Consider the following 20,497-nt stretch of genomic DNA (forward strand, 5'->3'; position numbering starts at 1 on the left):
CGCGAGCTGAGTAGCGTGTTGATCTCTATTCGTTCAAGTGGGCGGCGACTTCCCCCAGCTCCGAGTTACAACGGATCTGCACCCTCTACTGCCAATGGTTACAGTCCTCTCTCAAGTGGATATGGCGGGCCAGTCAATCCTCCTCCCAACTCTGCAATGCTTCCGCGGCTACCGTCCCTGAACGGTGCGTACGTATCCGATCCTCGCCCAGGCTCCGCTGGTGCACGCCCTGGGTCCTCCGACAGCGCGTCGAGAGCGCCATTGGCGATGCCTGTGCCTGACACATCGGAGGCGTACGGCTGGCGTCAGAGCGACCCTCGCCGCCCTCCACCTGGCGCACAGGCCCCCAGGGTGCCGGGATACAACAACGTGTACGAGGACGAGCGGCCTCCCAGTTCCCCGTCAACTCTTGATATGTCGGATACGTACCAGGATTACCGCCCATACTCCCAACATTCTTCATCCTCGCTCGCAGCAGCGCCCCCCCTCACTCACAGTCAAAGCTGTACGTGTGCGCGCGTTCCATGTGGTGCTTCTGCTAATGTGCGCTGTAGATACTCCAGGTGTAACGGGGCTGGGACGTTCAACCTCCACCGACTCGGCAGAATCGTCGGCTTACCCGAACGGTCTGGACCGTCATTCATCGTATACCACTCAAACCACTCGTACTACGATGTCCTCGAATTACCCGGACAGTGATACAGCCATCCGACCTAGTTCTTCCTTGGCCACTAGTGTTGATCGCGGTAACTCTGCGGGCTCCTATGTCTCTAAGAGCTCTGATGGTGGCTGGTCTACTTCTGGGCCTCCTTCAATCGCCCCGACGTTCCAGGGACAATCATCTTTCCAGGGACAATCCTCTCAACAGAGCTACTACCAAGTGCAGGACATGTATCGCGCGCAATCGCTCCAGGGCCCCGCTGCGTCGTCCTCGACATGGCGCGACCCTGATTTGCTGCGCACTGTCCAAGACCTCAAGCGTCCGCTTGAGCTGCACGAAAACTACGCGGACGAGGACGACTTCTACGAGGAAGATCCCTCAGAGGACGGTGATGACCGGTTCTTCAACCCGGCGCTTCTCAGCCACATTGCCGTTCGGCTCCGTGATAAGGTTCCTCGTGGGACCCACGTCAAGGGCAGCATTCCCTACCCCCGGGCTTTCACTGGGAAAGACATTGTGGTATGTTACTATCCTTCCGGACGCGAATGACACTCACCCATCGTGCCTTCAGTCGACCATTCAGTCGCAGATTCAGCGCGAGCTGCTCGTCACGCACGGCATCTCGACGAACGACCGCAGGGCGGCCCTACAGGTCGCGCGCAGTCTACAGAGCCAGCTGTTTTTCTACGAGGTCGAGTGGGTAGACAGACCGCTGCAGGATGGCGTCGAAGATGTGTACATGTTTTGGGACGACCAGGAAGGCGCGTCGGACGCGCGGATAGAACGGGAAGAACTCCCGACTGCCGTGATCACGCTGCTCACGCGGTGTTATGCGTCATCGTGTGACGATGACAACCCGTGCTATTCGTACACTTGTCCGAGACGGGTAAGTTGATAACTCCTCGGATGTTGAGCACGTGCTGACGTTAACTGTAGAGGAGCGCTCTGCAACTTGTGGCGCCTACGGAGAACGAAGACGAAGAGGAGAAGGTTGGGGCAACGCTTCGAGTGTGCTTGGGATCGACTTAACGTACGACTCATACAGGACGAGTGGACACGGACAGTGCCTCCGGAGATCCTAGCGACCATTCCGGATAGCGAAGTCAACCGCCAGACGTAAGCTAGGTTTCGGTACCGCCACGCTCACTGTTCTGATCTCCGCTTGCAGCATCATCCACAAGCTCATCCACAAAGAGAAGCAGTATCTTCGGGATTTGGACACCATCGAGAGTGTGAGTACATCGAGTGTAAAGCGTCGTCCGTGATACTCAGTCTTCGCGTGTAGCTCTACATCCGGCCTTTGCGTGCCGCGAACCCACCTGTGATTCGACCAAGCGAGATTGACGAATTCATCGACGAGGTCTTCGGCAACGTGTTAGACCTCCGCGAGTGCAATCGCCACTTGCTTGAGACCATCTATGTACGCCAGCGCGAGCAAGCGCCAGTCATTCAATGCATCGGCGACATCTTCCTCGATGCTGCTACGCAATTCCGTTTGGCGTACCCGATCTATGTTGGTCACTTGCCGGTCGCCGAGAAGCGCATGAAGGACGAGCTGGAGAAGAACGCCGAGTTCAAGCGCTTCGTGGAGGTTTGTCGTCTTGCTGTCTTCAAAACTACCCGTAGCATCTGTCTCATTTTCCCTATCTCACAGCAAGCTTCGCGGCATCCGGATGCGCACAAGCTGGACCTGAAACATTTCCTCAGCCGACCATCTGAGCATCTGCAGAAATACCCTGTTCTGCTCGAGGCTATCTGCAACGAGACGACAGACGGTAATCCTGATGTCGAGTTCCTGAAGGAGGCAATCGCTGCGATCAAGAAGCTGCAGACCGTCGCGCAGCTGTGGACTTGGCAGAATGCGATGGGTAGAGGTCCTACAGGCAAGCTGGAGTGGCATAATCTTGTTCCAGAGGACGTCCGCGCGAGCTTGTCGAAGCACGAGGTCAAGCGTCAGAAGTAAGTTGGTCATTGAGCTTTCCATTCAGGACACAAGCCGGCTGACGCTGCTGCCAGCATCATCTTCGAGGTCATCAAGGGCGAGATGGACTACGTTCGAGATCTCGAGAATATCGAAGTGGTACGCCGGTTTCCGTCTCCTGAGCGTCACAAGCAGGACTTGCTGACGCCGATGCTAGATGTACGTGGGACCGTTGCGTGAGATGGACCCGCCAATCATCCCACGGGACCGTCTCGAGCAATTTATCCAGGAGGTCTTTCATAACTACGCCGAGCTACATGCGCACCACCGGCGGATGCTGGAGAAGCTACATGAGATCCAGCGTGATGAGCATCCGGTCATCCGTAGTATCACGGCTGCGATCTACGACGCGGTGCTCAACTTCAGGGAGGCGTACATGGAGTACATCCCCAATTACCCTATCGCGGCGTACCGGATTGATGACGAGATGGCGAACAACCCACAATTCAAGGCTTTTGTGGACGTAAGTTTGAGACCTTTCTGGTGCACTGCGCGAGTACTGTGGTCTGATAGAACTCTACTCCAGCAATGCACACGGCATCCCGACGCACACCGTCTTGACATGAAGAACTTCATCAACCGGCCCATACCGCGTTTACTCCGTTATGAATTGCTGTTGAAGAACATCCTAGACGAGACACCAGAGGGACACGAGGATCGCGACTATATCCCCCAAGTGCTTGACGTCATCAAGGCCCTCGGTAAGGAGACCGAGCCCGGTGTCGTCTCGGCCAAGCAGAAGGTCGAAGTCTGGCGCTACAACTCGAACCTCGTGTTCAAGAAGGAGGAGCAGATCGTGAGTCTAGTGGCAAACATCTCCTTAGTGGGACAATGTATCTGATAGATATGCGCCTATAGGACATGGACTTGCTTAATGAGAACCGCTCGCTCATCCACACAGGCAAGCTCTTGCGCCAGCCGGACACTGGATTCGAATGGAATGGCTGGACTGAGCTATTTGTCCTCCTTTTCGACAACTACTGTAGGTTCCAATAGCAAAACTTCTGTCAGAGCGTGCAGTTGACTGACACTCTACAGTGGTCATGACGAAGGTGAAGGAGAAGGACGGTGTTACAAAGTATCACGTCTACCGACGTGTAAGCCTTCTCGGTCCGCTTTGTAGCAGGTCGTTGGCTGACGTAGCCCACTCTATAGCCAATACCTCTAGACTTGCTGACACTGGCCAACTTCACGGACCCCCCAACTCAACGCGGAAACAGTATCCTCCGTCTCGGTCGGTCCGAGCGGCATGCGGGTGATGCGGGTACTCCAACGGGCGCTGCCACGTCCCCGGAGACCGCGACCGACTCTCGTCTCGTGTACCCGTGCACGATCCACCATAATGGTCGTTTAGGCGGGCTATATACCGTCTTCGCAGAGTCGGCACAGGTGCGGACTGAATGGAAGCAAAAGCTAGAAGAGGCGATTGGCTTGCGGAAGGTCGTGCAAGATTCGAACAAGGTGTTCGAGATCGAGACGCTCAGCGCGGACACGTTCTTGGTGCCGTCGATGATGGGCAACTCGAACGCATCCTGGAGCCATGAGAACGCGTTCACTGGCAAGGTCACTTGCTCCGTTCCCTTCAGTAAGTAGCTTTGCGAAGGTCACAGACTACAAGCTGATGGCTTGTCGGTAGCCACTGCTGACGGTCGTGGTCTGGTCGCCATTGGATGCGCCGAGGGTGTCTGGATCGGCTTCCGACACGACTCTCGATGTAGGTTTTTCCAATTGATTCCAATCCGGTTGCTGACTACTTCGGATAGCCCTACGTCGTGTGCTCCACCTCAAGATGGTCACTCAGTGTGCCATGCTCGAGGACTTCGGTATATTCCTTGTATTGGCAGATAAGGTGGGTATACTCCTGGCTTGAGAAAATCTATCACGAGATTCACCGACGACAATTCGCAGTCGCTCTTCGCATACCACATCGAGGCTTTGGTGCCGTCGTCGCCTCAGAGTGCCCATACTACGCAAACGCCTCAGAAACTGAGCGGCAGTAAAGACGTCCACTTCTTCAGCGTTGGGAACCTCAACGGGCGCACACTTGTCATTTACATGAAGAAGAAAGGAGTGCGTGGATCTGATGCCAATTTCTTCCTATTGCTGACCATCCTGGGGTAGCTGGACAGCGTGTTCCGTGTGTTGGAACCTGTTGTTGGCAAGATCAACGAGCGGTCGAAGGCTCCCCAAACCTTCGGTTCCCGTCTCGGTTTGCGCTCACAGCGATCGGAATGGTTCCGAGTTTACAGGGTATGGCGATCGCAATGCTGAGCGTGATTGCAAGCTAACTTGCCTGATCAGGACTTCTTCCTGCCTTCCGAAGCGTTCGATCTCATCTTCCTCAAGGCTAAGATTGTCATTCTATGCACGAAGGGCTTTGAAATCATGGATCTCACAGAGTAAGCTCTTATGTTCATCGCTTCGCAGACTTGGCGTCTGATGTATTACACAGCTTCAAAAGTGTCACGATTCCTCAGCGTGATGATCCTCGACTTGAGAAATTGGCCAAGAGATGTGAGAGCTGTCGCCCCATGGGGATGTTCCGCTCCAGCAACGACGAGTTCCTGCTGTGCTACGATGGTAAGCTAGTCGACGGGCATGGGCATAGGCATGCTTACACCATTACTCACGCCTCTGTGTATGTGCTCAGAATTTGGCCTGTATGTGGATCGTCACGGAGATCCCAGCCGTTCGATGGGCACTATCGAATGGGAAGGTACCGCGGAGCATGTGGCGTGGCATCCGCCTTACGTCCTGTTGTTCGACAGCCGTTTCATCGAGATCCGCCATGTCGAGACCGGCCGCCTTGCCCAGATCATACACGGTAACGACGTGCGCTGCATTTGGGACGGGCGCGGTGTTACAGGAGTTCCTCCCGCCACGCCTGTCCCTGAAGGGTATGGGCAGGAGACAATATCACAAGAGCCACGTGTCCATGGTGTCATGAACGCCACCGACGTTCCTACTGGGCCAAATTCGCGCGTGGGCCGCCCTGTTGCACAGCACGTCTTTGAGCTCATACCCACAATACCCCTCTATCTACCCGGATCTCTTGCTTCGCCGTCACAGTCAACGACATACTTCTCGCAGAACAATTCGCCCCCGCACTCTCCGCGCCTCAATCCCGCACTCTCGTGGCGGTCATGATGACGAACACTAGCGCCATTTTACTTCGAGTATACGTACATCATATTCTCCTGTTTGCACGCGCACGCTCCTTGACTATCCTGTCCGTCGCTCGAAGCTCCGTGGATTACCTAAGTATTGACAAGTATCATATGTGGATATAGATGCCCTCTCTGTAATAACATGACATAACCGCTTCGAGATATATCTCGTCACGACAATATTTCGTTTGCTCCGTTCCGGCCCTTAATTTGTAGCTGCGAATCTGTATTCACGACAGGCAGGGCACGTAATACAATCCTGTGAAATGTAAGAGATTTTCCGGGATAGCCCTAGCTTGAACAACTGATATCCCCTCCATCTCTCCCACAAGTATAGGATGACTTTCACAAAAAGCTACTATACGTTTCTTCTCATACAACAGAACAACTATGAAGTGCCACTCACCACAGTGGAGAAAGGAGTTTAATCTGTAGCTTTCACAAAGGTTTTCTGGCGCTCAATCTGTGAAAGCCAACCTTTCCCGGACATTTTCTCTGACAGTGCGAGCGTGTGGGAATCACGACGGGCATTGGCCAATGCCCCGGACCCAAATCGGGACAAAGAAATGGACCGAGAATGTACGCCTTTCCCGATCCTGGTCCCAAAGCCTAGCTCCGGACCCCAGCTAGCTGGCGCTAAGCCCCGAAAAGGGATATTAGTGCTGACAAACTATATGACATCAGCGTGTTTGCTCCTTTTTTGGATAGTCGGGAGCGCTGATATCCTGTTTCTGGTATCAGAGCGCGGGCTGGCTCGGGTCCGGAACTAGGCTTTGGGACGTGACCGTGACAGAAGTACATTTCCAAGCCTGTCTCCGGTCCTGTTTGGGACCGCGGCATTGGCCAATGCCCGTCGTGAATGGTGTAATAATCTCTCGGGTTCAATTCTCAGAAAGGCATAGAAAAAGTCCTTTTTTGCGTGATGTGGTATAAATGTTATTGTTTCCGGGCGAAGTAAAGACTGTCTCGACATTTCTCTCGCCTTTCTTCGCACGAGAATCTGGCCAGTGCCTGCCGTGATTGTTAATGTTGCGCTTTGGGATGCTTGTGGCGTGGTGGATGGCCTATGCTACAAGCTAGGGACACCTTATAAAACGCCTGAATGCTGGGTGGACTGGCCCAACTCACTCAACTATGTCCGCTGATAACAACCAAGCTCCCTACTGGCCTCCACCACTCGGTCCATCGTCAGTCTACCTCGAGGCACCGCCGGGGACCATCAGCGGAGAGGAGCTTGCAAAGATGGTTCCACCCATGCCAACCATTGACTGGGACGCCCCTTGTGAGCTCACGCCGTCGGACGACGAGAGCATTGAGGGACCGTCACCCAAGAAATCTCGCGCACGGACGACTAAGAAGCCATCGACTAAAGTGCAAGCATCGCAGAAATCCCCACGGAAGCCGGACTCTACACGCGGAAGAACGCAGAAGCAGGATGCGGCTTCTACACAGGCCAAGAAAGAGGCGAAGCAGAAGGGCACCAAGAAGGGAGGAGCTTGAACACAGCCTTATAGCCGCTGAAGTTGGGTCGCCCATTACCCCGGCCGTATGCTGCCTGATGTTCCTCATAACTGCCTTCTGTTTACTTGTTACACACAATCCTTTGTATGCTGTCTCGCTAGCTTCCACCGTTCTGGGCGTTGCGGTAGCAGATCCGTCAGCTACTTACGAATCACTAACGGGGGGCTAATGGATGGTAAATAAACCCGCAGGACAGGAAAGAGGGAAGCCAAACACGGAGGGTGATCTCGAGTCGCGTCTCACACTGGCATGGGAAATATGAATGCTGCATACATCAACTGTCCAGACTCGCCTATACACTGCGGATAACGCTACGCGACCAGTCGCAGAGTACGGTGAAGTGAACGACAGAGGGTGCGGAGTGATTTGAGAGTACAGAAAAGAAGAAGTTACGGATAGATGGATAAGGTTCAGCACTGGCAGCCTACGACGCGGTCACGCAGAGCGACACACCGCGACTCGCGTCAGTGATGAGGCGCGCTGACTGAAAATCTACATATGGCAACAAGCCTCGATTAATCTGACAGTAAATGTTATACAGCAAGGAGCTTACCCGTGAACGACTAAGCGTTTAGCAGCGGTAGAAGCACTTCATGCTCTTGGCGTTGGGAGCGGCAGCGCACTTGCCACCTCCAACGACGACGTTGCCGGTATCCTAGTCACAGGTCATCGTCAGCATCCGCAATGCGGTGAACTACAACCACGAAACAGAACAAAGTGAGGAAGGGAGGCAAACTCACAGTCTGCTCGACGCTGCAGTTGTCATCCGAGTAGAGGGTGCAGTCCGTGCCGAAGGTACCGTCGCCGGAGACGAACACGCTGCTGAAGCTATCGAACTGGAAGCAGTTGCCCTCGCAGGTCGGCTTAAAGCTGCCGATGGGGTCGCCCTTGCACTGGTCGTTGGAGTAGAACTTGACACATTCGCCGTTGGCGACGCCGCCGCTGTTCTGGCAGTTGGCCGCGAACGTGGTGGGGAGCATTGCGGCGAGGACGAGGGTAGCGATGGTGAGCTGCATGTTTGCGGTGGCGGCGCAAGGATGGGTCGTTGAGCTGAGAATGGAGGTGAAGTGGAGGCTCTGGTTGAGTTGCTGGATACTCTGGTTGAGCTGGAGATTGAGGCTTCAAGGACACCTCTATATATACTAGGCGTAGCCTTCCACTCCGCGCTATTCTGTGTAGCCGAGGCGCACATCGTGCGGGATGAAGCCGAGCATAAATGCGCCTGGAACGCATTGAGAGCATTGAAGGCATTGACGCGGGTGAACTGGGAGCCGAGAAAAACAGAAAGGAATATGAAATCAGCTGGTAACCGTATGAATTGGGAGAAATCGGGACCACAGAATGGACAATAGATTCTAACCTTGAAGAATCAGGCAAGCGTGCGAGGGAGTTACTAGTGGGCTCGGTCTTGCTCGGTCTTGCATCCGTGCATGCTTAGTGCTAGCCGAGCAACGCCGAGCTTCATGCAAGCATACTGGGTGCGCAAATGAGGAAAAGAGGGGAGCAAGCGCGCAGACCGAGAGGTTTGGCTCCACTCACAAGACTCAGTGCGGCGCTGAGCGCGCACCGCCCTTTGACCGCGCTTGTGACGAGCGCACTTGAGCTGGCTGTGCTGTCACGATTAATCAGCAACAGAGCGTGCAGGTGCACTGGACGCTTCTTAACGTACTGATCATTCTGGGTCTTGGACAACCATCTTCCAATGGCCTAGTTCAGCGGCCACGCCCACTTGTACAAGCGCGCCGTCGCCGCCCGCAGTGACTGAATATATGTCAATGCAGGGGAGAATTTTTTGGTCGTCAGGTGAACTACTGCCGGAGCCTTGTATTGCAAATGACTTCTCTGGACGCTTACCTATCCACCTCGACCGATGCCCGTCGGGAATTCCGAGTACCCTGAAATGCCAGTTGCCTTGTACATATTGAACGCATGATAAGGAACAGACAAATCTGGGTCCTCCCGAATGCTGCTACCGGTCAAAACTTAGCCCTTGAGTAGATGCGCCCTCATTGAATGTAGGACCCGATGTGCTCTAGTCGAGCCTATGAGCGACAGCACTTGTTACGTGACGGTGAACGAATTACTCACATGGGATCCTGCGTGGGTCTCATGATCATGATGAGTGCTCATCTACCTCGTAGTCACGGGCTGCACTCGGGAAATCTTCGTTAGAAATAGGTTATGTTGCAGACCTGTGCCAAGAATGTAGAGCGACGAGACCGTCACGTTGCCCAAGCTGAGCCAGAACCACACGGCTGTGCGTATTCTACAATAATGGCTACTCTGTACGAGATAGAGCGTTTGCTTGATGCAGAAGAGCAGGTGCTCTTGACTGGGCTGCGGTGTGACACGGTTTGTAGGGGAGAATCTGGTTGGGGACATCAGCAAGGCCGTAACGTGTACGCACAGTGGCCATGGAGGGCAGTACTTACTCAATCTGATCGTCCTTGTAGCGGCACGTCGGATCCTACAAGCGCACACAGAATTGAATTAGAGTGTTGAAACCTGCAGCATGGCCTGAATGAACGCTCTCCGAGTCCGAGTTTCCCGAGTTCCCTCGTGTTAGAGGAGATACGGCCAGGATCATTGCAGAGTGCCTCAGGGCTCGGCGGCGCGCGGATCCACATCTGACGCTTGATCGGCCTTGTGGTCGTTAGTGACGATCTAACCTCGAAACGCTGCGAGAACACAATACTCAAGCGTTAATTCACTAATGGGCTAGAAGCCTGATCGGAGGCATGAACAAGTCGGCGATGAGATGGCCAAGTCACCGCCAGCGGAGCGTTAGACGCCTGCGCCGGCAATACCCGCGACGGCTCCCGACGACTCGGAGTCAACGCGACTTCATCTGTGTCCCCATCATTTTTCCCCCTCTTGGCCTCACTATCTATCTCATCTTCAGCCTTTGCTCGCGGTGGCTACTCCCGATATGAGTCTTCCTTGGGTGTTCAAGCTGCCCATAGAACCTGCTCGACAGTGCCCTTGCGGCACCATTCAAATTGGCCAAGGTACGCACATTCTATCTCTTCTTATTCCTCCTGCCTATCGAAACACGCAGTTTGACGGCGTATCTCTTTTAGGCGTAACGCTTTCACCTACAACCTGTGTATCAGTATCGGCAGTGTATATATCTCTATCACGTTCGGTGCAATGAATGGCCTGCATCTGTCGAGCCTTGTGAGCGAGATAGACATGGAAGGATCAATTTTCCCCCACTTTCCTCTGGGTAGTATTTTCAGACGACTCACTGACTCAGGTCCTGGAGACATCTATGTGAGCTTTGCTGTAGGGACTTCGCCTTTGGCGCTGCGTGAGCAGGTCTGTAACTCCCGATTGCGATAGGATCTGTGTATTCATCGAAGCGTGTTGCCAGTGCTTGCCAGTGGCACAGTTCACAGCCTCTGCAAGGATCCACTACTTGGAAATGGATCTTTCTTACGCACTCATTGCTGAGGCGCTCTTAACTGGACCATTTCACTTGTTGGCTCGCGCGTGATCTCTGGCATTTCTCAGAATGCCTGCACCTACAAAAACGATGCATGCGAAGCTCTCGTTTTGGGACATGTGACCTATTGCATAGTCACGCTCGTGCATCCAACTTGCAGGATCATTTCAGTACACGAGCCACTTGACCACACTTACGGGCGGTCCGCAAGCTCCTACACAAGCGTTTCAGGACCCGATGATAGAGTAATTCATTCGCGCCTGGACGAACCTACCCTAGCCCACAGTCCAGGACTCCAGGACCTAGGACTCCCCGTGCATCTAGACCTGTGAAGCAGATCGTGTCCAATGGAGCTTCGCCACGTTTCCCCGTGCGCAAGCACTTGACTAGCAGCCATTTCCCTCGCACTAAACACCGCTGAGGCAGATCGGTGCCCCTGCGGTTGATCACCCACAGAGGATAGAGTATGGTCCTGTATTCTTTCTCGCCAGACGCCTGATACGGCACGACATGACCACGATGACGTCCTTCGTTGCGTCCGCACGCTCCATGGGATCCTGCATTCAAGATATGGGAGAACCCTTCTGGTGGCCTCGAGGACATGCAGTGGGAGTAGAGTATAGGGCTTCTATGATGATGTAGTATCTGGTGTGGAGAGTATCGTTGAAGTACCTGACATTCAGCAGGCGGCTAACAAAGTTGATGTACACCAGTTGCGTTGCACCGGTGCCACCTGGAGGAATGCGAGTGCTCTGCAGTGTAGTCGATGCGTGAACCCCTTCCTCGGGCTGTTTAGGAAGACTGGTGGTTCGTCGCAGGATCACCACTGTCTCCGTCGAGGACCGAAATTCAGCACGATCGCAAGATCCGAAAGTCACGGTGTACGGTAGTAGTAGCCGCATCAGCAAAAGTGTAAAAATCTTTTGCCGTATTGCCCGTTCAGGCAATACTCAGCGAGAGCACGCAATATACGTCAGATCATGCGCTGTCATGGGTGGTCTTGCAATGTCGTAAATATATTGCAAGACCTTGCAATATCCCACAACACCAGGCAATATCGGCAATACCGGGCAATACTTCGCATTATCGCAGGTATTGCGAGGTATTGCCGGTATTGCGCGCTCTCGGAATACATTTCCGGTATTGCAAGACCGTGCCACAACTGGCGCTTCAGGCAATGTCCGCAATCCTGTAGGATATTTTTACACTTTTGCTGATGGCACTGCCACGAAACACACCGATCGTGATGCAGAGTCGTCAACAGCGATTGCCTACACAGACAATACCGCATACTGGGCCCGGCATTACCTCATACGTTCAGCATCAACAAGTATCCCGGTAGAACCGCGGTAACAATTTGGGCCATGACGCCATATTGCCAATACTTCGCCTCATCTTACGATACCACGCAAAGCTTGCTCGCTAAGTTATATACTCCGGCCGTTGTAGTCAAATCGCGCATGCAGTACCTCCAGACAGAGCTTGGGCCGCGCACTAACGTCTTAGGACAGTTGCATCGCGCACGGCCGTAGCCGAGAGTCGACGTATAAACCAGCACACTAACGACCCCTCCTGGCTAGCACGCTCAATCCGAAGTGCGGCATGCCGAACCATGCTTCAAGAATCACTACATTTCTTCTGAACCCAATTCTTTGAACATTACTAAGTTCCAGATATTCCGCACCATCCGTTCATCTAGCGCGTCACCTTCCCCGCTGCCTCACTGGTTCAAGGCAGCTTGGGTGGCGAGAGCCTTCTTGACGCTGTCGCGAGACACCAGCTTCTGGTGCCACCTACACGTTGAACACCCGCGTCGATGTCAGCTTCAAATGTATGCGGAGTGGTAGATGTGAAAATTGAGACTCACGCGAAGAACGCCGGATAGTCCTTCTCAACGTCCGCGTAGTCCTTGAGGGTGAACCCGAGCGCGACATTGGTCCAGGTGATGAAAGAGAAGTCGGCGATGGTGGGCTTCCCGCCCACGAGCCACTCCTGCTTGGACAAAACCGACTCGAGCACGGAGATGACACGAAGAGTCTCCTTGCGGTACCTCTCGATTGCGCTCGGAACCTGTTCGGGGTGGTAGCGCAGGAACCATGCCGCCTGGCCGAAGTACGGGCTATATCGACGAGCTATCAGTACTGGCTCTACGTCACTTGCGGATTAGGAGACCAACCCCTGGCCGGAGGACTGGAAGAAGAGCCACTGGATGAGGGAGTACTTCTCCTTCTCGTCGGTGACGGTGAGCCGCTTCTCAGTATCATACTTGTCGGTGAGGTAGAGGAGAATAGCGTCGGACTCCCAGAGAACGAAGTCCCCATTCTTATGGTCGATGATCGTAGGGATGCGGCCGTTCGGGTTGTACTTGGTGTATTCCGGGGCTTTCTGCTCGTTCTTGCCGAAGTCGAGGTAGATGGGTTCGTAGGTCAACCCGAGCTCCTCGAGAACGTTGACGACCTTCCTGTGGGCGAATTATGCTGAGTAGCTGCGATACTGAAGGCGGCGAGGAGACGGAAAAAACACTGACCAGCCGTTGGGGCCTCCAGCGTGGGTGTAGAGGGTCAATTGTTTGCCGTGCGACATCTTGTTATGATGCTAGTAAATCTTCGAAGAGGAAAGGCGAAGAGGTTGTGGGGATGATCTCCATGAAGCCATGTCTTCGTCTCCTATATAGCAGAGCCTGCTGCTGAGGACATGCCCTTGACTTGGATCCTGGACATTTCTGCTACTAGCTTGAAGTGCTTACACACCTTCATGCTTGGTAAGTGTGGCGTAGACCCCAGAAGACAGAACTTCGAGGCGAGTTGAGTCGGTCAGCATACTACCTAACTGGGGATAAAGAAGAATAGTATCCGACATACCACCACACAGACACCTTTCGATCGCCGAAGTTGCCACAAGGTTTTGATGGAAGCAGCTGTTGCCGCTGCAGTGCGATGGTCTGACATAGCAGCACACGAATCCAGATCCTTGGTCAGCAGATCTGCTATCAATAACATCGACGTGGTGGCAACAGAGAAACATCCCAATGACAAAGAATCTAGCGAATCATGCTACCTTTGCTGATCAAGACTAGCGACGAGGAACGTAGAGACCAATACGCGCATACATTGTCAGCAGCTTGCGCACGCATAGTTACGCGGATCTGCTGAAAATTGGCACGAGTCAACGTCCACGCGTAGCCTACGCTACCCTGTGCTTTGTCTGTTGTGGAATCTACGTGCTTCTCGATGCTAGATAACATGAGTACGTCAATTGCCCGCCTATTCACAGCAAATATTCACCGACAATTCCTATTCTCCGTGTTTCGAAGACGTACTTACTCGTCATTCACGTTCGGATCGAGGGAGTCGAGGTTCGCCGCGCCAGGCGTCCAAGACACCCGAGAGCGCCCATGCCACGTGTGTTCTTTCGGTGAACTCAGCAATTCAGACGCCCAGCTGCAGCACATCCGACTGTCGTCAGAAGGTCTTTACTGCTGGCTGTATCTACGCTCATGAATCAAATCGAACTCTCGCATACTCAGCATTTCGGCACGATTCTGGGGTGTTTACGCGACAAAATCGACTAGCATGGGTTTGCATGAACCACGAGGCCTCATAACCGAACCCGGACTCAGGCTGCTTTGGCAGACTTGGTTGGCATCGCTATACTGAGCTAGGAATCTTCCTTATCTCGTATTTCGTGTACGAGCTGGCTACGGTTGAAGAAGGAGACCACAAGTGCAGTCACTAACCCGAGATTGACTATGTTTCATATTCTGATTTCCACCTTGAGCCAAGAAGTTCTGAGACATTCTCTGATACTGGCTTAAGAACATGAAGATATGATGCACACTTCCGTCGTACAGGAGGAGAGATCGTCTCGTGAGTTGTCGTGTTAAACCTCGAAGTCGACATAGACGACGCGCACTGAAATGAATGCACGCACTTGCAGGCTTGAATAGGCGTGACTTCAGCCGACATATTTTTCCGATCCCCTTCACCCTCCGAAACCTTACAGAACGCGAATTTTGGAAGAGCATGGTTTTGCTGTAAGTATGTATCACTTGACAGGATCCTACACAATGGGCTCCTGGAGTGTTTTACACTCGGCGATACCTCGTCACGCCGCTCCTAATAGTAAAAATTAAGACATGCACGTCCTCGCTTTCCCAGGAGGCACAACCACGTTCAGCGGGCGTACAGGGGGCCTACACATCCTTAGAGGCCATCTTCGCTAGTGTCTCGCCATGTGCAAGCCTTGGATGCAAAGAGGGCATGTCGCTGCCGCACAGGAATCGAGATGGCTTGCGTGAAATTGAATAGCTCTCTGAAGCTTGTTTTCGTTACGTAGGATCGCAGTCAGGGTGAGTCGACAACTTAACGACGCGAGGGATGGCCGCGGTCATTGCAGCATAGGCTTGAATCAAGCCACGCTCCCAACTGCTTCATGCGCTTGGCTCTGTAGGGAAACAACTGCTTAGTACCTTCGTAAAGCAGGGTTCCACTACCCAGCCACGCTTGGTACAGCAGGCCTAGGCGGCTCACAATTGTTGTGTTCGCAAAGCTGGTGTGGCGCCACACGATATCACTGTCGCGCTTTGTGTCGCCCACCGTGGTTGTGGCAAAGCGACATGAGGAACATTATGATATATACTGCTGCCAGGCTTTCCTGTTTCCTCGCCTCTGTACCACATTCCCTTTCTTCCCGACGTCACTTGATCTAGCGGAATGCCTCGCAAGTCCCGAGAGTCGCCCGTCAAGATCAAGAGCCAAGCCTCCCCCTCGAAGTCCTCCTCTCCCGAAGAACCCGAGCGCATTCGCCGTCCACCGAACGCGTTCTTCCTATACAGGAGCCATCTTTGGGACACGGTCAAAACACAGTGGGCTGAGAACAGCGAAAAACGCCAAGTCAACTTCTCGAAGTACGCCGGCGAGCAGTGGCAATGCGAGTCGGCGGAAGTGAGGGACCACTGGGAAGCCCGCGCGGCTACGGAGAAGAAGGCCCACAAGGAACGCTATCCGGACTACAAATTCTCTCCGCGGCCTAGAGGGGAACCCAAGCCCAAGCGGGGGCGGGCTTCTGGGAAGAAGAGCGCCAAAGCAGGAACTTCTCGCGCCACCCATGGCGACGGCCAGGGCCTGGGAGCACAGGGGCAGCTTGAGCAGCCACTGCAGCCTCCGACAGTCGAAGAGGAGATCGTGTCCGAAGACGTCGACATGCTCTCCGACGACGACTGCGCAGATTATCTTCACGAGTCCGATACGTTCGACTTCGCCTGCTCGGACTCGGCGCCCCCAACGCCAGCACCCCCCGCGGCCCAATTTGACTGGACGATGCTTCGCCAACACATGCCCGACGATCGCGACGGATGCGACGATGAACAGCCTAGTGAAGCTAGCGAAGAGCTGCTAAAGATGGAGGAGGACTACATCGACTATGACGGGGCCATCTGTCGCTGACAGTTTTGTTCGTTAGCACTTGCCCTGGCGGTGCCCGGAACCCTTAGTCTTGTACCTGTACACAACGCGCTGAGTTGCTAGCGGCAATAGAGAAGGGACTCGAGCCCACCTGGTCATAAGCATTCCCCCGCCGAACACGCATAACGGCCTAAGTTTGGGCCCGAAACGACAGGAAGGCGCATCCTATAGACGCGTACAAGGCAGGCTTGACGACAGAAGTGGAATGGAGGCAAGCAACGTACATGGGTGATAAGCTAACGGTATCGGCCTAAGTGCCCTTCGGTGCACCCGTCGACCCGAAAACAGACCAGCGCGCAGTGTTTGAAAGGTATGTACTACACGAGGAGAATATATAGTATTATGCGTGATACATTAGGCCCCGTGGAGCGTTCTCGTGCTTGCTGAGACCCGCCTGGTACCAGGACGAACAAGAAAGTCCGTCGCGTCGTGAGAGCGCCGTGACACATCACCTACATCGTACAACAACATCCACATCGTGGCACATCGACAGCAGCAGCACAGCAGACGAGCAAAGGAAGAGCGTAGCGTGCGCGGGGTACGGTCTCAGAAGATTATCGCGAAGATTTTTTGGCCGATGGTGCGTGGAGGCTCTTCGGGGATTTCGGTCTCCTCGACAGTCGGGATGCCGGTGACGAAGTCCATTTCTTCCGGCTTCCACACCTTTGTTCGCTTGATGACCTTGTACCCGATCCAGAGTATGAAGAAGAGCGGGATGTTGATGTCTATCGCGAAACGAGGAAATGAGCATTGGATGACAGGCGGAACAGCACAGACCGCGGATACGCACAAGAAGTCAGGAAGCTGGACGCGTTGAAGTTCCAGAAGACGGTGAAGCCGTTGATGAGGATGAAGATGGTGATCCAGAATATGCCCCAATACGCGAGGTACGGCTGGAGCGGGTTCCAGTAGAGCAGCTTCTTGCGGTCGAGGCCTTGCGCCTTGAAGCCACGGTCTGTAGATGCGCATCAGTCTCCGCATTCTTGTGATGCGAATCAGATCTTCCGTGTACTTACAGAAGTAGACGTAGGTCAAGTTCATCGACCACCAGCCGAAGAATCCACCGACGGCAGACAAGCTCTGGAACCAGTTGAACACCGTCTCACCGCCGCTAGACACGGTCATGAACGCCAGCAGGGAGAACGCGCTCGACGCGAGCACAGCCAAGAGCGGAAGACCCTTCTTCGTGCAGTACGTGAAAATCTTGGGCGCTTGTCCTCGGAGCGCGAGACCATAGAGAACACGGGAGGCGCAGAACAGGAACGAGTTGCCGGCGGAGAAGGCGGAGGTGAAGACACCAGCGTTGATGATGTGCGGAAGGACCTTGATGCCTGCGCGGGTCATGGCGATGACATAAGGGGACTCGGCGGCGTTACCAGAGGCTGAGAGCAAGTTTGGGTCGTTGAAGGGGACGATCATGCCGGTAATGAGGAGACCGAGGAGCTGTACAGCACGGAACAGATTGGTCATAAGGTAAAACGCACAGGATTCACGGACGGACGACTCACGTAGAACACAAGAATGCGCCAGAATACACGGCGAACGGCCTTCGAGATGTTGCGACGAGGGCTCTCGGTCTCGGAAGCGGCGCTGTCAAGGTATCGATGTCATTGCCGAGTTCCTCGACGTACAAGAGAACACGTACACTGCGACAAGCTCCATACCCTGGAAGGAGAACGCGGCCTGAACGATCACGGACAAGATACCGAGGAACTTGTCGAGGCCTGGCTTGCTGGGAGTGAGATCGGCGCCGTTGAGCGGACCAGGATTCTTCCAATACTAAAAAGTTGCAGAAGCCATCAAAATGCCTTCTGCGAGAGGCATGGGCAACAGGACCTACATGGAAGCCCAAACGCTGGTGGTTTGGAGCACCACCGAGGTCGATTACCAAGCCGGTGATGATGAGGATGGTGATCAGAGATACTGAAGTGCACAATGACAAACACCGTGGTTAGTACCACGCGCTTTCGGATTTTCATCCGTCCTACATGACGGCAAGGACCATTTTGACTCGGCTACACTTACACTTGATTATGGAGAAGACGAACTCGGACTCCCCAAACCATCGCACGCCGAAAATGTTGATGGCACATGCGCAGACAACGATGGCGGCGATGTAACCTGCTTGATGCTTGCTCTGTCGCATGTCATGACAAGGAAAGTCGCGTTTAGCGAGTGGGGTAGGCGACTGAACTCAAACGCCGCACTCACATTGTCATCCCAGAACGTGAGCAGAAGGCCAGCGGCGCTGATTTCAACAGGGACCGAGATGGCGTTGGTATAGAAATAGTTCCAGCTAAAACGAACGAAAGAGAATCCATGTCAATTTCCCATCTGTCCGAAGAGCGGCCGAAAAGGGCGCGCGCTCACCCAAGTGCGAATCCCAAGGCGGGGTCCACCCAACGCGCAGCAAAGTGGGGGAAGGTTCCGGATATCGGCGCGTGGGCGGTCATCTCACCGATGGCGCAGAGGGAGGCGTATGCGGTCGTGCCGACGAAGGCGTAGGCGATGAGGGCGCCGAGCGGGCCAGCTGCTTGGAGGGAATGACCAGAACCCAAGAAAAGACCAGTGCCAAGTGTACCAGCGATCTAGCGAGGTTGAGCACACAACTTTGTACCGAGAGAAGAGCGGGCAAGTGGGGGGAGCGTGACGCGATGGCACCACGCCCATGTGGAAACGTGAGATGAATACGGAATGGGGACTCACAGCAATCATCTGGACATGGCGCTGCTTCAGCCTGCGCTGGACGCGGTCGAGATCGGCTGCGTCGAAGTGGTAGCGATCGTCGGTCTGTTGCACGACATAGTCGTGAACGGCACCCTTTTCGAGAGAGCTTGACCCATCGGTCTTCTCTTGAGAGTCGCGCTTCTCTGACATTGCGACAAAGACAGCAGGGGGGCGGGCGAGCAATGAGGTTGGGGAATGAAGAAGAAATGTCAAGGGCCCTCAGGCAGATGAGGGATGCGCACAGAAAAGAATGGATGGGAAAGACCCCGCCTGAAGTGCAGCGTTGGAGAGAAAGAGCTCGCTGAGCCGCGAAGGGTATGGGAGGAGTATATAACCCCGGGCAAATACGTCTCCCGATGGCCACGGAGCGAATTCGGCCTGGGACGCCCATGTCAGTTGCAGGAAGAGTGTGGAGGCGAGATAAGGAACGCAGGAGCTCATGGGACCTGCTGATAACGGTTGATGCCATGATGGCGGGTGGGGGGGGGGTCCCAACCGAGCAACCGATGTCTCGCCCCCACATTCCAAACAGCCATCCACGACGCGACAACACCCGCATCATGTTTGAGTTGTGTTCGCATCTGTTCTCACTGGCGACGCAGCCATAGTATGGCGGGCTACTGTGTTGATAACCTACGCCCTTGAGGATGCTAGAGGCGAGCAGGCTGCGGAATCCGGAAGGAACTGGAAAATAAAACAGGCTCGGTGAGCAGGTGGAGAGACAGAAATGGCATTAGCGATCGCGGCGTGAGAATGGCCGGCTAGGGAACCACGCGTGCCACCGTGGAGAGGCGCGCCCACCCCGACATGGACATGCCATCAAACGCATGTTCTTTCATTCCATCGTAGCTCGATCTTGCAGCTCACAAGCGGCCGCGGCAACATTTAAATCTGCCTCAGATCTTCAATCGTGTGTTCCGAAACGGGCGCTTGACAAACCGCAGGCACCCGAAGGCGCACCGTTCCTTTGGCCTCGCAAGTCACGCACACGAGCACTATTACTTGATACTACGAGAGCATCAGGCTGACTTCCTGAGCGCAGGTGCCTCAGACAGACAAGGCCAGACGACTTACGACGGGGTCGTCCTCATTGATACGGGAGAGATGAACAGTTGGGCGCGTCGCAACAACTCGACGTCTTGGGCGTAGTCGGCCGAAGCTCGACGAGTCATAAATGTGTCCGCGCATGCTCTCGGAAAAGCCAGTGGCAAAGGTGTGTGTCAGACTGAGTGCTACCAGACCGTCGAGGGTGGCATGACTCACAACGTAAAGCGGCCTCATTCATCACCGCTTATCTCCCGCCGGTCTTCAAACTCGGACGTTGATCGAAGTCGACGACAGAATTCCTCCGGTCTCTTTGCGCGCAATGATGGTGGATAGACGTTAGGGATTAGAATGCCGGAGACTGCTGACAGTTCCCATGCTGGGGAAGATCGGAAGTGGTCAAGTAGGCTGGCAGTGTCCCTATCTGGAACCCGAGGGCAGGCATCGAGAGATAAGAACATAATTGCGGCTGAACAACTGCACGTGCGG

At 54.3% G+C, this 20,497-nt stretch overlaps 7 protein-coding genes across 7 annotated transcripts; 3 read left to right on the forward strand and 4 right to left on the reverse strand.

Moving 5' to 3' along the window:
• Positions 1–889: 889 nt before the first annotated feature.
• On the forward strand, positions 890–5,789 carry DICSQDRAFT_53749 (Dbl-like domain-containing protein; the record flags this gene model as incomplete). Its single annotated transcript, XM_007363085.1, has 20 exons — positions 890–1,180; positions 1,233–1,547; positions 1,598–1,651; positions 1,707–1,777; positions 1,830–1,893; positions 1,947–2,252; positions 2,316–2,620; positions 2,678–2,741; positions 2,800–3,105; positions 3,169–3,438; positions 3,501–3,624; positions 3,681–3,739; positions 3,798–4,227; positions 4,279–4,356; positions 4,406–4,491; positions 4,551–4,712; positions 4,764–4,892; positions 4,944–5,041; positions 5,095–5,222; positions 5,293–5,789. The coding sequence occupies 20 exons, from the start codon at positions 890–892 to the stop codon at positions 5,787–5,789; spliced, it is 3,837 nt and encodes a 1,278-aa protein (XP_007363147.1).
• A 1,154-nt stretch (positions 5,790–6,943) lies between these two features.
• On the forward strand, positions 6,944–7,309 carry DICSQDRAFT_125324 (uncharacterized protein; the record flags this gene model as incomplete). The annotated part of the gene is made up of 1 exon (XM_007363086.1): positions 6,944–7,309. One exon carries the CDS (start codon positions 6,944–6,946, stop codon positions 7,307–7,309), a length of 366 nt encoding a protein of 121 aa, XP_007363148.1.
• Positions 7,310–7,492: 183 nt separating this feature from the next.
• DICSQDRAFT_134017 (uncharacterized protein) lies at positions 7,493–8,662 on the reverse strand. The gene is made up of 3 exons (XM_007363087.1): positions 8,071–8,662; positions 7,884–7,985; positions 7,493–7,822 (listed from the first exon to the last, which is right to left on the reverse strand). Exons 1-2 carry the CDS (start codon positions 8,344–8,346, stop codon positions 7,902–7,904), a joined length of 360 nt encoding a protein of 119 aa, XP_007363149.1. The 5' UTR covers positions 8,347–8,662; the 3' UTR covers positions 7,493–7,822; positions 7,884–7,901.
• Positions 8,663–8,717: 55 nt separating this feature from the next.
• On the reverse strand, positions 8,718–9,452 carry DICSQDRAFT_134019 (uncharacterized protein). The gene is made up of 5 exons (XM_007363088.1): positions 9,419–9,452; positions 9,185–9,362; positions 9,000–9,091; positions 8,870–8,937; positions 8,718–8,804 (listed from the first exon to the last, which is right to left on the reverse strand). Exons 3-5 carry the CDS (start codon positions 9,004–9,006, stop codon positions 8,724–8,726), a joined length of 156 nt encoding a protein of 51 aa, XP_007363150.1. The 5' UTR covers positions 9,007–9,091; positions 9,185–9,362; positions 9,419–9,452; the 3' UTR covers positions 8,718–8,723.
• A 3,043-nt stretch (positions 9,453–12,495) lies between these two features.
• On the reverse strand, positions 12,496–13,358 carry DICSQDRAFT_167503 (glutathione S-transferase C-terminal-like protein; the record flags this gene model as incomplete). The annotated part of the gene is made up of 4 exons (XM_007363089.1): positions 12,496–12,568; positions 12,643–12,894; positions 12,952–13,236; positions 13,303–13,358. 4 exons carry the CDS (start codon positions 13,356–13,358, stop codon positions 12,496–12,498), a joined length of 666 nt encoding a protein of 221 aa, XP_007363151.1.
• A 2,216-nt stretch (positions 13,359–15,574) lies between these two features.
• Positions 15,575–15,799, forward strand: DICSQDRAFT_14876 (uncharacterized protein; the record flags this gene model as incomplete). Its single annotated transcript, XM_007363090.1, has 1 exon — positions 15,575–15,799. A coding segment is annotated over one exon (225 nt), but the record flags the coding sequence as incomplete, so codon positions are not given.
• A 984-nt stretch (positions 15,800–16,783) lies between these two features.
• Positions 16,784–19,114, reverse strand: DICSQDRAFT_53769 (general amino acid permease 1; the record flags this gene model as incomplete). Its single annotated transcript, XM_007363091.1, has 10 exons — positions 16,784–16,962; positions 17,028–17,192; positions 17,254–17,680; positions 17,746–17,827; positions 17,883–18,016; positions 18,078–18,160; positions 18,263–18,374; positions 18,449–18,533; positions 18,608–18,825; positions 18,944–19,114. The coding sequence occupies 10 exons, from the start codon at positions 19,112–19,114 to the stop codon at positions 16,784–16,786; spliced, it is 1,656 nt and encodes a 551-aa protein (XP_007363153.1).
• Positions 19,115–20,497: the final 1,383 nt, after the last annotated feature.

Source organism: Dichomitus squalens (assembly GCF_000275845.1).
Source record: "Dichomitus squalens LYAD-421 SS1 unplaced genomic scaffold DICSQscaffold_5, whole genome shotgun sequence".
NCBI lineage: Eukaryota > Fungi > Basidiomycota > Agaricomycetes > Polyporales > Polyporaceae > Dichomitus > Dichomitus squalens.

What these genes read in the sequence shown, in the direction of transcription:
- DICSQDRAFT_134019 (XM_007363088.1), bottom strand. An exon ending in TCAGCGCCGCACTGAGTCTT is followed by an intron (nt 8,805 to 8,869) that starts GTGAGTGGAGCC and finishes TTGCGCACCCAG; the next exon opens with TATGCTTGCATGAAGCTCGG.
- DICSQDRAFT_134017 (XM_007363087.1), bottom strand. Translation starts at nt 8,346, where the DNA reads ATGCAGCTCACCATCGCTACCCTCGTCCTCGCCGCAATGCTCCCCACC. An exon ending in ACTGCAGCGTCGAGCAGACT is followed by an intron (nt 7,986 to 8,070) that starts GTGAGTTTGCCT and finishes ACCTGTGACTAG; the next exon opens with GATACCGGCAACGTCGTCGT.